The sequence below is a fragment of the Eleginops maclovinus genome, chromosome 24, assembly GCF_036324505.1.
Source record: "Eleginops maclovinus isolate JMC-PN-2008 ecotype Puerto Natales chromosome 24, JC_Emac_rtc_rv5, whole genome shotgun sequence".
Taxonomy (NCBI): Eukaryota; Metazoa; Chordata; class Actinopteri; order Perciformes; family Eleginopidae; genus Eleginops; species Eleginops maclovinus.
Genome location: NC_086372.1, coordinates 9,882,274 through 9,897,483, shown reverse-complemented (window position 1 = coordinate 9,897,483; position 15,210 = coordinate 9,882,274). Strand labels below are relative to the sequence as shown.

At 44.3% G+C, this 15,210-nt stretch overlaps 1 protein-coding gene across 2 annotated transcripts in view; it reads right to left on the bottom strand.

Moving 5' to 3' along the window:
- LOC134860794 (activin receptor type-2A-like) overlaps positions 1-15,210 on the bottom strand; it is a 38,257-nt gene that overhangs the window by 5,479 nt on the left and 17,568 nt on the right. For both annotated transcript variants that reach the window (XM_063877604.1, XM_063877605.1), the window contains 8 exons: positions 14,344-14,477; positions 12,844-12,998; positions 4,557-4,700; positions 3,982-4,125; positions 1,044-1,189; positions 830-944; positions 280-418; positions 50-180 (listed from right to left, as the gene is read on the bottom strand). In XM_063877604.1, coding sequence (XP_063733674.1) covers positions 50-180; positions 280-418; positions 830-944; positions 1,044-1,189; positions 3,982-4,125; positions 4,557-4,700; positions 12,844-12,998; positions 14,344-14,477 — 1,108 coding nt within the window. The remainder of the gene's footprint in view (positions 1-49; positions 181-279; positions 419-829; positions 945-1,043; positions 1,190-3,981; positions 4,126-4,556; positions 4,701-12,843; positions 12,999-14,343; positions 14,478-15,210) is intronic.

The following is a 15,210-nucleotide window of genomic DNA, read 5'->3' as shown; positions in this document are numbered from 1 at the left end:
TCAGAGAATAAGTCTTAACAGCGGAGACAGTGCGTGACTCTTTGCTCACCGCGTGTTTCTGCCAGCAGTCTCTCAGAATGGGCCGCAGCTTCTTATGAACGACGACATCCTGCATGTCCTCCAGAGACGGATGCTGACCCACCTCCTCCTCGAACGGGAGCATGTACTCATCCACCGGGCCTGGAAACACACAACCACATGGTCAAATTGTGCGTTAATCTGGAGTTACATAACACCGCGTGAACAGATTGAAGGCAGCGTTCTTCACAGCGGTCTCACCGTCAGCGGCGGTGCATCGCGAGGCCAGCTCCCAGAGGAGGAGGCCGAAGGCGTACATGTCGATGCGCAGGAAGGAATCGCGCTGGAAGTTGATGGCGCCCTCCAGGACTTCGGGAGCCATGTAGCGCCGCGTCCCAACCTAAACCGAATAGAAATCAAATATCACCCAATATCACAAAACAGGAGCCTTAGGAGGCTCAATAGTACACTAAAGGGATTCTTTGTAAGTAAACATCATGTCAAAGATACAAGACCCAGGAGAATGTTCCGACAACTCCAGGTTCAAATGGAACAGCCCAAAGGTCAGAATTAAACTGGATATGAAGCATGAGCAGCGAGGAAGAATACAGCACAGATCAAAGAGGGCTTGAAACGGCGAAAAGTGATGCTGGTAAAAATGCTTTTTGCTTATGGGGCAGAAACTCAAATCTACATGTCATAGAGGATCTGAGGATCCTGTTCGACACCCAACAGATAAAGAGAAAGCTGCCTTTTATTAAACAAATAAAAAGTAATCCCACACGGCGCTGGGATTATCTTAGAACTGTACCTGTCCATGTGTGTCTCCGGCGGATTTCCCTGCTTCAAACTGCAGGGCGAGGCCAAAGTCAGCTATGCAGGCCGTCAGGTTGCTCTTCAGCAGCACATTCTTACTCTTAATGTCCCTGAGAGACAAACAGGAAGCCACATTCAGTCCAGCACAACTCATTAAAGTGATACATCTGTTTTTGTTGAAAGCTGTATTAGCTATTTGGACAGCGCACCTGTGGGCGATGGAGGGCTTGTGTCCGTCCTTGTGTCCCGGGATGTCTTCGTGCAGGTAGGCCAGGCCGCGGGCCGCCGTCTGAGTGATGTGGCACAGCTCGTTCCACGACACCACGTTGGCCTTCAGGTAGTCCGTCATTGAGCCCTGGGGAGGGAGAGGAGGAGAAAAAGATGAAGTCGTTCAGTCGTAACACACATGGGGACGTGTCTTTTTAAATAGTGGGAATCACACATGTACTGTCAGACAGGCAGTTTACTGAGCAACTGTAGACACACATATAGTTATGTGTCTTTAAAATGATGCTGTTTTTATTAACGGGAGTATAAACTACACCACAACAAAGCATTATAACCAATGTCCTAAGGTGTGGACCGTTGGAATTATTTAAGGAGCATCACACATTGATGAGGAGATGAGGAGGGAGTGCGGCAGACAATAAAGCAGGTTTTATTTATTGGAATTCATTTCAAATATTCATCGAGTGAGATAAAAATTCAATTTCATTTGATTATTTCCGAATGTCGCCTTTGTAATGTCCTTTTAATGGAAGAAGCGTACCGTAAATACATGACATCATTAAGAGGAACATCTGTGTGATATGTTCCTTAAATCCCAATTTACGTGTGATGAAAAAGTCATTCAAATACTCTAATCTTTTCCCCCAGGTCCCATGAGGATATAGAAACATGGCTGACGTCAGGAGAGGATAAAATCAAACGACTGCAGGGATATAAATGCTCAATAATAGTAAAGTAATGGCTGGAGCGGGTTCCCATAGTAACAGCAATATCCCTAATGGCCGGAAAGTCACTCTGGCTTGTGGCTAGTATTGGATTTCACCAGGAACTTTGCAATAAACCAGTTCTTTACAGCATAGTGGAAGTCAGCTGAACGGCTCCTTCTGTTGAAAGATATTTAGTCTGATATTCAATACTGTTACTGTCCAGATGTTTATCACAGAGGAATAGATTTATGGAGCTTCATATTTCAATGAAGGGTGATAAATAAGATGTACGACCCACTGGGTGTCCTCTCTCAGCCCCAGTGAAGTCCTCTGGCCGCCTCTGTCACCACTCCCTGCACATAGACGGGTGAATAATGGCGCTGTGATAAAGGCTGCTCATTTATCCACTCCATGTTTGGTAGTTGTTCTTTATTCTCTTTATCAAGGGAAGCTTTGCTGAACACGCTGGGGTTTGATCAGCAAAGATAAACTTAAATATCCACTACTTTTCCTCGCAGACACACATTTTCATCATCCAACACACGGCAAAACAATCCTGGTCACGTTATTAGATTTATATTACCTTCTCTTGGAAAGAAATCTGATTTGCCCCCAAAGAAGGAATATAAGAAAGGGAAATACATGTTCAGCTGCACCTGTTTCATTTCTTATCCTTTATGCATGTTCTGTCTTACATAATGTATGTTCATTTCACACAAGGTCATCGTGGCAAAGCAGACGCAGCTGCAGGAGTCACCACTAGAGGGCAGGCAGCTCCAACACACCTGATCCCTGCTGCCTGCTGTAGCCTTTCTCTTTAGGTGAATGTGTTCCAGTGTTCCCTGGGCTTATGCATTACTGCCAATGCTGCTCAATTAAAGAATAAAGTGACCAATCAGACAATGTCCCTTTGAAAGACAGCGATTAGTAACTGTTCATATGTATGCATTGCTCGAGACAAGCTCCAAGTTTGTGTTTCCATATTTAGGATATAAATCTTATTCTTAGGGCAAATTCAGGCTCGACATGGACATCCACCGGGGTCCATCTTGTTGCATTCTATTTTGTAAGCATTCACATGATCATTTTCGTCATTTGGATTGTCTATGTTGTAATTGTCATACGTTTTCTACACTTCATAAATCCCCCAACACAAAAGCATTTCTGTTATTATGGGCTGTATTAATACAGTTTGATGAAAACATTCTGTTACAAGGACTTTTTTGTTGAGGCGTGCATCCCTTAAAGCAAGCTACTGCATGCAAAGGAAATGCAAACCTGGACATAAAGCCTCTCAAAAGCCCCGAACATGGAGACATAAATCAGCTGTCAAGGACCCTGAACTCTGCAATCAGTGTTCCAGCTGTGTTACACAAGTTTCAGCTCAAACTGACGAACTGGCAGGAAGGACAGGCTTTTTGTAGGTTAATATTTAAGTTATGTGTCCTCCAAAGCCTTCTGTTTTCTAAATAATTACAGTGGATGCTTGACAGGGCACGAAAATGTTTTTCTGATATATTGTTGACAGTCTGACCTTCCTTTAAACCGCATTTGTGGCTCACTAAGACTTGGGTTAAAGCCTCGTCGCCACACCCCCAACCTTTAATTCTTCAACCTTTATTCACGCAGGGAAAGTCTCTTAAGCACACTGATTTAAATTCTTGGCCCCGGCTGGGAAACTCAAGCAAACGAAGCGTACGAGAGAATCCCTCTCCACCTCCTCTGTAATGACCCTCAAAACACAGAGGCACTTAAAAGCCCAAGTGCTACAAAGAGTGAAGCCCAACGCGGCTTACAAAAATCCACCTTCTCTGGATAAACAGGGCTTATGAAAGAAAAACCAGCAGACAGTATACAACAATAATAATGGATTAGCTCCTAAGGCTGCAAACAGAATCAATACAATGCAGGCTTCATGCATGTCCCCCTCTTCCAGTGTTTACAACTTCATCAGCTGCCTGTCCTCGGGCTGCCAGACATAGGACTATATCACTGTGTACATGGACACAAACAACCCGGTTAGAAGAACAGCTCCTTTTCTACTCGTGCAGGAGTAGAGCAGGAAACACGCTGGTCAGATGTCTTCAGTGGCATGTTTGCTTAAATATATGCGTTTGTCGTAATCTGACTAAAGTCGGATCGTAAAAGGAGTGAAAAGTGAAACTTAAAACTGGTCTTGGAAGGTGGTAGAGCTCCGTCACGGACTGCATACCTTGTCGTGGTAGGCGGTGATGAGCCACAGCTCCAGGTCCATGTTATTGTTCCTCTTCTCCGCTCCGATGAAGTGGAGGATGTTGTCGTGCTTCATGCCGCTCAGGCTGAAGATCTCATACTCGTTCTGCCACGAGAGCTTGTCCTACAGAGACACACGCAGATGTTATTTCTGTCATCAATAATTAAGGAAAGAATCAAATATAAATTGTACGAGACAAGTCAGGTGGCGAGAAGGAGAGCTTGAAATGATTCATGATGGCATAAAGGTCTGGAATACGTCCATGAAACAGGATTTAAAATGGACAGTTTTTAGCCTTGATGCTGCGATGCCTCGTGGTGATCTCCGTCAGCTTTCTGCTTGTCTTCATCATCTACACACACTGTGCTTTATGTTAGTATGACTTATTTATTTGCATTAAATGTATTTGTTTTATGATTATTTCTGTGTTTTGTACAAAAAATACATAAATTAAAAAACTATGAATAAAAACTTAAAAAAAACCAAAACGTGTCAAAATTACAATAAAAATGTGAGAGAAATAAAATAGGTAAACCAAAACATCGATGTTATACCTGAATGGGGAAGATTTTAACCGCCACAAAGTCGTTGAGCAGCTGAGCCTTCCACACACACCCGAAGCGCCCCCTGGCTTTCACCTCGATCAGCTGAAGCGGCTTGTGTCCCAGAATGGGGGACGGGGGTGAGGGTCCGGGGTCCTTCAGAGAGAGGGCAGAGAAAAGAGACAGAACACGGTGTTATTCTTTACTCTTCTCATCCTCCCTAATGGTGAAGCCCTTAAATTAGACCTTATTGAATAGACCTTTAAGTGATGATGCACTTTTTCAGAAGCCCATTTCTGATCCGTCTTAATGTTGTGGTGCCTCGTTGCTTTTTTGCTTCATTTTTTATTGTTAAATCACTTTGGAAGGTCTGTCAGGAAGTGCTGAATGTGTAACTTCAGTATTGTTATTACTCTGAAGTGTTTTTGGCAGTAAGGACACAATGTACCCAGCAGGTTTCATTAGTTTCAAATTCTATTAAAACCCCTCAGGGCCGTATTACCTGGAGTTTACAGAAGTGGGATTGTAAGTGGAAGCAGGAAAAAGTGGGCAAGTCACTTCAAGACCTTAACATGAATGAATATGAAGCAGGCTGATTTGAAAATGAATAAATGGGTTGAAAATAAAAACATGGAGGAGGTGAAACATCATGCGTGCGCTGAGCGTTCATGCTAATCCCGTTTAAACAAAAGTGAAAGCCAAGGGGGCCAAGTGTTCCAAATGTAAAGTGGGTTAAACACAGCTGCTGATCGGGATTAAGCTGATCACTTTCACATGTGACCCCACAGGAAGGACAGAGAGCGAGCGAGGAGAGGTCAGAACCAAGCATGCAGTGCGGGAGTCACATTTCCAAAGGATAAAAGTTAGAGGAGAAGGACCAGCCCATGACGGATGGTCTTTGAAGCAACCCGATATGCTTCTGTAAAGGCCCCGTCTTTATCCATGCCGATGTCGGGAAGAAATCTTTCCCCCTTGCAACACTGCTCATGTTTTCACTTGAACTGAAGGTGCTGGATAAGCTGGAGCAAGTTTCCAGACCCCAAGGCCCACAGGATCCATTCAGACAGCGTGATGAGGTTTCATAAGAGCTTGTCAATCACTGTTTTTCTAAAATGCCCCCGTTCGGGTTTAAGGTTTACAGACACAAGATTTAAAGCACGGAAAAACGCACACAAATCACCTCTCTTTTGAGGAAACGAAAAAACGAATTGCAGCACGCTCCCTTTGATTTACTGTCGAGGTTCTGGCACTCACCTCTTCTGAACACTCGTGATATGCAAATAATTTTAACCGCCTGCCCTGACAAGATTATTGTGGCACCTGAAACAAACTGTGTGTCGTTTAGTAGCATTTACGGCTTTCATTTCATCCATCTGAGATGTGTGGCTGTGAACTTAGGTGTCCTTTAGTTCACACAAAAAGTGGAGTGCAGTCTGTACTATCAGGGTAGAAGCGGCTGCAGATAAACAAGAAGCTGAGTAAAAAATGAAGGAAAAGCCTTTTTTTGTCAGTGGAAACATGGAGCAGGGTGTCATTCAGTTCAAGGGGGAATGGAGGATTGGAGTGTGTATTTAAAGTCTCTCCCCTCCTCTGACACAGAGCTGCGAGGCAGACCTGCTGTCTGTACGCTCGGCTCTCACACTGAACGCCGGCCAAATGACGGGGAAAATGACCCACAATGCTGCTGCTGAGGTTGGATTACAGAGCGGCACAAGCGATCCCAAGTCGCCACCTTTAAAAAACATCTTCCAGAACACGAAGTACCAGCAGATAAGGACTATGTGTTTTCAATGCTTTGAGAACAAACTTCAAGGAGAATCTCTGAGGAGGACAGGTGTCTTCCATCCTAAAAGCAAACAACTGGAAGAAAATGTACTTATTTACATTTCCCTGAGCTCATCTTACCACAAAGTTAGCTTCCAGTTTGGCTAGTGGCTCATACTAATTTATTCACAAGTCCAAGGCTGTCATTCTGTGTAAATGTACTTGGAAACCCTCTGTCATTTAGCTGTTTCTGCTTTGAGAGTAACTGACACTGAATTTGCTTTAGATAAACGGGCAGCAGCAGACTACATAAAAATGATTGGTGGTTGGAAAGCTTTAAGAGTATATCTATGATTACAAACAAGCTTATTTGAACTGTAGACTTAAAGTGAAAGGGTTTCCAACGGCGACAGTAATATTGTGAAAGTGTAAGGTTTGTCATACTCTAAGGACTATAATAATAACACAACCCTTTCTCTTGGCCCCTCTACCTTCCTGGTTGTGTTTTATAGTTTCCATTTAAGAGATCACAATGGTGTGATGACAGTTTGCACAGTATATGTTTAATTATTGGTGTTATTATCCAACACTTCTTCCTGTCTTCCGGCCACCAGCAACAAATCCAACTGTTAGCGCAACAGTGGGAAACTGTGAGCCAACAACAGATCTAAAAGGGAGAGAATGTTCTGTCCCAAGAGCAATTAAATAACAGGAAAGTGCGAGGGAAAGCAGAACCAGAGGGTACACCTGCTGCGATACTGTCAGGGAAAACTGATGCATGACAAACCAAACTGTTTGAGTCTAAAGCGCTTCTTATTCTCATCATGATTTAGTGGAGAAAATTAAACTTTTATCCAAGGACTGTGTCTTTTCAGACAATACAAGAAGTGCTCAGCGTTCGGAAGGAATTCATTACATTTCTCTGCATTTCCATTTAAATGCCTGCATGTTTATCCTGCTAAGTAATTACAATATTTCAAATTCTGGTCATGATTTGGATAGATCATTGGAGGAGTTTTATATTGCAAGTTATAGATGAGTTAGAAATGTTCCAGTGTTTCTGTTGTGATCAGCTTCATAAACGAAATAAGGACAGCTCCTCAGGTGGATTTTTAACATTGCCGGTTCCTTAAAATAAGATTCTGTATTTAATATCCTCTGGGGTTGAAGTCCTCCTGATGCTGGTGACGATGTGGTTAATAAATCAGCAAGTCCTGCACCGTCTTATCTTTCCCTGCTGCACAGAAATCACCAGTATGTCTGCACAAATGTCACAAAGACAAATTCCTGGGCATCCATTGTGCTTGGTGAAATATGTGGCAGTGCGCCTGGTCATGACAAAATGAAGATAGGGCCTCCGACGTGCTCCACATGCCGGTGTTGGTACAATGCAAGTCATCGTTAGGTGCAACGATATAAAGCCAGGGAGGATTCCTGCACATGCCGGGCAACAGGGATGTGATTTTGATGATGACTGACGGAGTTGATGGTGAGGGTCTGATGCTGAATAACAGCAGGGCTTCACGTTACAATGTCCTCCACATGGTGACAACTTCCTGGCATTTCCGATGGTCCTGATGATGATGAGGTTTGAAAGTTATTGCAGGACCCTTCATATTGTTTCTGGAAACCCTCCGTCTGTCTTCCGGGCTTTTTGGCCTGACGAGGCGGCCCCTCCCACCGGGATTCACCGGATACCGTGTCCGATCACAGAGTGCCGTGGCCTCGGACAGGGGGCGCATTACACTGAGTCAGCAGACCGCAGGAAACGGGAAGACGGAATCTGCTGCTTCACGCCGTTCCTCCCAACCATCAACCATCTCCCATGGCCTAATCGGATTACACCTTCATCCATTACATCAGAGCTGATCCGGCAGGCCTGGTTTGGTTTGTCCAGGTGCAGAGAAGAGGAGATACATCAAAATGCTAAGGTTGATTTTTATAAAATACATAGAATCGGCAGCCTCCAAAACTCATATCTTAAGGTCATGCCTTGTTGTTGATGTGAACTGGAGGTAATATCAAAAACATGAAGTTGTTGACATGACCTTAAACAGAGCGCAGCTGGAAGGCAGGGCTGACAATAAGCCTGGCTCTGAACTCTGACAGCATGAATGACTTTTATTTAGTGAGCTGCCTATTATTTTTTAAAATGTCTGCAGCCATACTTCTACTCCAGTAGGATAGAATTCGAGCCAAAGCACATTTGCAGAGGCTTATGCTCCTCTTGTGCGTAAGTAATTTACACTCTGTGACTTGAAAAAGGTTCCAGGTAAGTGGCAATTCTCCTACTTATGCAAAATCTATCTGCACTCCTCCTCAGTCTGCATTTGAGGATGAACAGCATGCTGCAAACGCTCCCGTCTCTGTGCAGGGGAGAGCCATAGGTCTTGCAGATAGCACTCTGGAAACTGGGTCACATCAGACACAATACGTTACATAAACATCACAGGTGGACACTCATACGAAAAAAGGAGGAGGGCTGCATTCGGAGCCGTGTCGACCACTTTCCACCATGCACAATACATTTTCAGCAGGGAACACAAAAGACATCCATCCATGCAATAATACCCAGGCAGAAAAAAAAGGTGGTTGGAACCCAGAAAGCAAGACGCAGAGAGAAGAACAGAACGGTGGTCTGGGATCCAGGTGGAGAATTCATACCAAGCTCTGAACCCAAAATGGGGAGGGGAGGAGGGGGGACTAGAGTTTCAACTTCAATTGAGCTGCTCTTACCTCCACCATAATGTGAAAGGCGTGCTTGTTGAAAAGGAACATAAGAAGCAAACAGAGAAATTATTTTCCTTCGGTTAGTGGATGAAATAGAGGCAGGTAAAAGAAGGGGAAAGATGGGTCGTCCCTGAACAACCTTTTGTTCTCCTTCCAGACCAAGGCTTGGAAAGATTTAGTCCGGGACACATGAAGGGCAACAGGTAATCCCATATGGATCATAAGGTGTTAATAAGCATGGTACCAAGGCAAGAAGGTAAAGGAATATACATGATGCTATTAATAAGCAGAGCAACTGAAAATGAGCAAAAGGAAGAGAAAGTTCTCATAGTTCCCCCTGATGGAAGATACATGATTTAAAATTAAGACACAGAAATAAATAAGTGGAGGAAAGCCCCCAACCTGGGGCATAACGGACAAGAAATGAGTCCAAATTAAATATTCTAAAATTGGAAATGTATTTATTTAAATCAGACACTATCTGATGAAATACCAAAACACGCTTTAACGTTTTATGCACAGCCATATGGAACACAAGTACACGTTAGGTGCAAATTAAAGTGACTCCCTGAGGATGATGAGCATGTAAAACACACAAAGGCGTAGAACTTTCACAACCAGCTCACAGTTCGACCTACTATGTAAATATTTCATTTGCATTTCACAGGGCAACACAGGCTGCGTCTCCCCAGCAAAGGAAAAACGAGTCAAAATCACAAATGTGCAGCCGCAGTCAAAAGTCATAGTGTTCCAGGACACTTGGGAGTCCCATTAGGGGCTCTTTGGAAGGCTACGCCCAGATGCAAGTTGCTCCATAATAAAGCAATTGATGAAATTTGGTCAGACTCGATCAGGGCGATGGATGGATTAAGAAAACGGCTTCCAGGTGGAAAAAAAAAGGGCCAGACGTAAGTGTAAGTGCTGCAGACCTCTGCGTGTGAAAGCTGTGGGTCTGTGTACTCAGACACAATCAATTCCAGTTTGCCTCCACTTCGCGCTGTGGTGTGAATAATGGAGGCTTGGTGGCGAATATGCAGCCCCTGATGGACCACCGTCATAATGACAACGTGCCAGTTAGTTACTTAGCTGCACTATTTTCTGCTTTTCTCTCCGGATTCAATCTTTTAAAGGCAAGTGCAAGAAAGTTAATGCACTTTGAAAATGTTTAACCCTTCATGAACTAAGAGCTGACGACTACTTGTGAAAGTCCTTTTAGATCACAGGGCCGTGATAATGAATCTAACAATGATCATTAAATGGGAACAATTACTTTTGCCTCATGAAGACTGCATGTTTCATTACCTTGCAAAGAAAATAATGGCAGCAACTTGATTTCTTTTTCTTTGTCTTCACTTGGCTGGCCAAATCCAATGTAGAAAATGTGCCAAATACAAAGAAAAATACCTATGATGAAAATCTGTAATGAAATCTAACCAGCAAAAAGTGTGGGCAATTTGTAACTGTCACACAAAACAACGATGAGTAAGTAGTGTGCATTATGCTCTAATGAATGCATAGGACAAGAACAAGCAGGATAAAGCAGAAATGGACTAAATCCATTAAATATATTGAGGGCTAATTGAGTTGCTAAAAGCTAATATGCAAAATAATGACAGCCATTTTTTTATTCAACTTGTGTCGCTTTCAGAAAGAAAACGAATTAGTTTAATTTGCAAAGTGTTTAAACACACTGAATTGCACACAGATTTGCTGAGCGCCTTTTGACAACACTTGCACAGAAAGCGACCTTAAAGGGAAAGTCTGAATTCTTTCTGTGAAGCGCTCCTCTGGTCGATGAGAAGGGGCTTGGTTCTTCCTCGGTGCTATGAGTCAGTTTTAACGGTAGGTGTTGCTTTTTTTTTTTCAAATGTCAAACATCTTATTGTCCCGAGTTCTTATATAAATGTGATTTCATCAGGCAGGTGTTGCTCGGTAACCTGTGGTGGAGCAGACGGCGCGTTTTCACTCTCAGCAGTGGAAAGGATCGCTGGAAGCTGTCCGGAGTGACTTTGCGAGAGCGAGCGCTTTGAGTGATCGCCGGAGTCGCCCCTGCTCTTTTAATACAGCCTGTGGAGCAAGGCATTCTTCAACAACAACCCCCCCCAAAAAAGAAAACAGAAATAAATGTCCCCTCCTGCTGCATCCATCTCTCACCTCCAACAGCTAGCTCCACTTCTATATTGAACAACCTGGCGTAAACAAGTAGAAAAAAGCTCCTGATGACTGCATGTGTATCAGATGAGCATCGTTTTAGCCACCTTCAAGTAGCAGGTGGCTGGGGTTTACTGCATCACCTCCTTTTATTCAAGCTGACTTTTAAATACATCCGTGTACGAGTGACCTCCTTTCCTTCTCCTGTCCTTGTACACCTACTCATGCATTAAACACTCCTGCACGCACACGCCATTACACACATCCGGCATGACTGCATTTCTTCCATCCGGGCTACTTCATTTCATTTCTTCCCCTTGTGATTTTATGAATATTTGACCTGTTCCTTTTCCATTCTTAGTTATCGGACTCCAGGTTGGTCATGATCTTGTTTTGTGTTATGTCGTTAATGTATTCCTTCATCTGTCTGCAGGTAAGATGTTTCAGAAGCCTCTGAGCAGTGTTGATTTCCAATGCACATTAGCATTTGTTCCCTGATTGCATTGTGTCACTGTCTTTTGGTCTCTTCCCTGCTATGCTTTAGCACTGTGCAAATACAATAACCAAGTTGAAAGAATTGCATGTCTCTCCTCACTCCCGCCCCCACACTCCCCACCCACCCACAATCCTCCGAGGCAGAGCTGCGAGCGTCTCTGTGTTTAGTTTTGTTTGCCTATATAAAGCCTCATCAATAATGCAGAGGCCCCTGACTCCTCTTCCATACGGTGGAAGCTCTGCTTGGGTTTTCTGTTCCCCTCGCTGCTGAGCAGCAGAGAATATAGCTCAGCTGCTGTTGGCTTATAACCGCCTTGAATTGATAAAAAAAACGACATGAATCAGGAATTCCACGCTATTCCAGCCCTGCGAGGATGAAGATGCCTTAAAAGGTTTACTAAAGGTGATGAAACTGTCCGATTCCAGTGAAGACATGACAAGTTTAGATAGGATGTTATTTCAACTATGCAGCTATGGAAAAAGCCTGATGGCAAGTTTGGAAGAGAAGGAAGGAAATAAATGAGTAATGAATAAGTGAACGACTACCCGATCAGATGTGCGTCAAACTTCTGTTTCGCAATTGTGTGATTAAAAGCTGACACAATATGAACCATCGGACCTACAGTGTGAGTGTTTGCTGCTCAGGAAGAGACTCATGGAAAAAAAGGAAACAGACAGATCCAGGGCTCCTTCTTTACAACTGAAAAAGAAGAAACTGAAAAAGCACTTCTCTGACTGTAAACTCTGGGGAGTGTGTGTGTGTGCACGGGGGGAGAGACCAAGGCTGTCTCTGCCCACTGACGAACTAGATCAGTGGTAAAGTTGAAGGTTGGTTAAATAAAGAAGGCTGGAATTGGCAGGATGTGGGTAATTTGCGACGCAGGAAACAATGCGTTTTACTTTTCCTCTTTGTTTGCAATTAACAGATGAAGTGGGACAGCACGGACTCAAAGAGAAACCCTAACTGCATCGGCAGCAACTTTGAAGAAAGCGGACACCAGTGTCCCTGCCACACAGTTTGATTGACAGGTGACCTCTGGAAACACACCACAGTGATGAGGGTTGTGGGAGATGAAGACAAAAAGGTGGTCATGGACCGGACTCTTGTTGGAGGGTATTCCATTTTACATTTTGAGAGTGTGATTGTTCTGAGACTTACATGTGTGGGGACGAGCGCGGCGGGGTAGGCCAGCTTGTGATGCCGCCACATCCAGAAAGAGAAGAGGACGACGGCGGCCAGGCCTATGATGGGAACCAGGGAGTAGAGCAGAGTGCTGAAAAGCTGGGGCTTCTGGGAAAATGGGTTGGAGGTGGCTGTGGGGAGAAAGTGGAAAGTTAGGAACTGTAACTGGCTTATTTTATCTTCCTTAAATAAAATATAAAGCAATTTCATGTAGAAAAGTTGCACAGGGTTCACATTATTAGCTCTAAATAACTAAAATGGACATAAAAGTAAGGGTTAAGACATCTAGCAGCAATATATCTAGTAATTATACTACGCTATGATACTTTGACAGCTGTGATTCAGTAATCAATAATAAGAAATCCATAATCTGTATGTTCAGAAATAAGCCATAAAGTAGAACAAATGCTTTTATTTTCTTAAGCAATTTCAGTTTATTGGTGAGACTTAAGATTTGGAGTGCAGGACTTCTATTTGCCATAGAGTATTTTTACTCTTCGATAGGGATACTTTTACTCAGGCAAATAACCTGCGTACTCGTTCCACAGCTGCCTGATTGGTTTGACATTGTGCTGCATCATCTCTAAGTGCAGTATCAACCCTGCTTACAGGCTGTGTGCTTAGGAGTCACATCAACATACACGCACGCACGCACGCAGCAGGATTAGCAAATCCATCTCGTGACATAATGTAATCCGCCTTCCAAAAATAACAGAGCTGTGAACTATGTGCGACCCCTGCAGGGTGACGCCTGCTGGCTCAGCCTGTCCTGCCATCACAAGGTGTGAGCGTCTGATTCGGCAGCCCTGTCAGAGCGCCGACGCTCGGACGCCATCCGCCGGGTAGGGGGTGAGGGGAGTGAAGGGGGGAGGGAGGGGCAGCAGAACAAGTTGGGGCCAACGGGGCTGCGCCAGCTGCATCGTGGTACGCTCGGGGCGATTGTCAGAAAGCTTTTTTCTCTACAGGGTGTCTGCAGGTTTCAGAGAGGCAGATTTAAAGCAATAGGAAAAGACAGACAGGCCTTCAGCGGCGAGGTGATGAGTGCAAGGACACCAGAACTGTCACCGGTTTGTACACAAAGTAAAACTTGCTCCAGACTGTGACATCATTTTGCTTTCCAAAATGCCACACCTGTCTTCCCTGGGGATGAGTTTTGTTACTTGGTGGTAACTCTCAGATATAAAAAGGAGTTCAAATAACTACACGTATGTAGAGGCAACACGATGAGTTCTCCCTGCTACTGTTGGTGGGTGTTTTTGCTCATGAATCCTGCAGAAATACACATATAATATAAGAAAGATGACTTTTCAACTCAGCAAAACCCACTTTAGGTTTGGCAGTAACACAGACCTAGAGTGTAGATGTTTGTGCTTTTCAGCTGTGTGTGTGTGTGTGTGTGTGTGTGTGTGTGTGTGTGTGTGTGTGTGTGTGTGTGTGTGTGTGTGTGTGTGCGCGTGTGCATTGAACTGTACATACTGTAGGCGGTTGAATGATGCGTTCCTCCCGGTGAGGGCACTTCAGGGGCGTACAGGAACCTCTCGTTGCACATGTTGCCTTCACAGCAGCAGAAGAAGACGTCAGGACTCTCCTTCTTCTCCACACACTCGTTACTGCAGAGGACATGGAGGTGGGAATTAGAAACAAGGAACTCAACGATCCCTCCTCTCCGCACGATTGCAGAGGACAGGGAAGCAATTTATTTTATTTAAGTGCCATTGAGTGCACGCGCAAACTCATCAACTGCATGTGCACGCTGATGTGCTCACACACTTCTCCCCGCAGAAGACATGGCGCTTTATAGAGCCCTTACACACACTCCCCTCCTGCCTCTCTGCCGCAGAAGACATGAAAGAACAACATTTATAAAGTAACTCCTACACACAGCAATACACATGCAAAGAGACACACGTGTACACTTACAAATCGCACACTCTCTCTCTGCTTCACACTCACACAGTCATCAGATAAAAGCCAAAAGGAAGTGGCAGCCGCCCTCGCCTTGCTCTGGACTCTCCAGGGAGGCGAGGCGGCGCCGTCTGAGCAGAGGTACCCAAACTGTGCAGGCTGAACCATCTACAGCAGCTTTATCGCTCAGGAATCAAACACAAGCAGAACCGGCTCAAACCAGCAGCCAGGGTGAGGTTTGGGCCAGGAAGGAACTATAATAATATCACGTTATCGTCTGTTTACTCTTCTGGGTTTGGAGGAATACATCATGATCAGTTCAAATCTGCAAAGCAGTTTCTAAAGATGGGAAATCAACCAAAAACGGTGGTGTTTGGATTTAACCGTTCACAGTCAACATCTCTTCCTGATGTGCTTGCTTGAAATGAATGTTCAGCT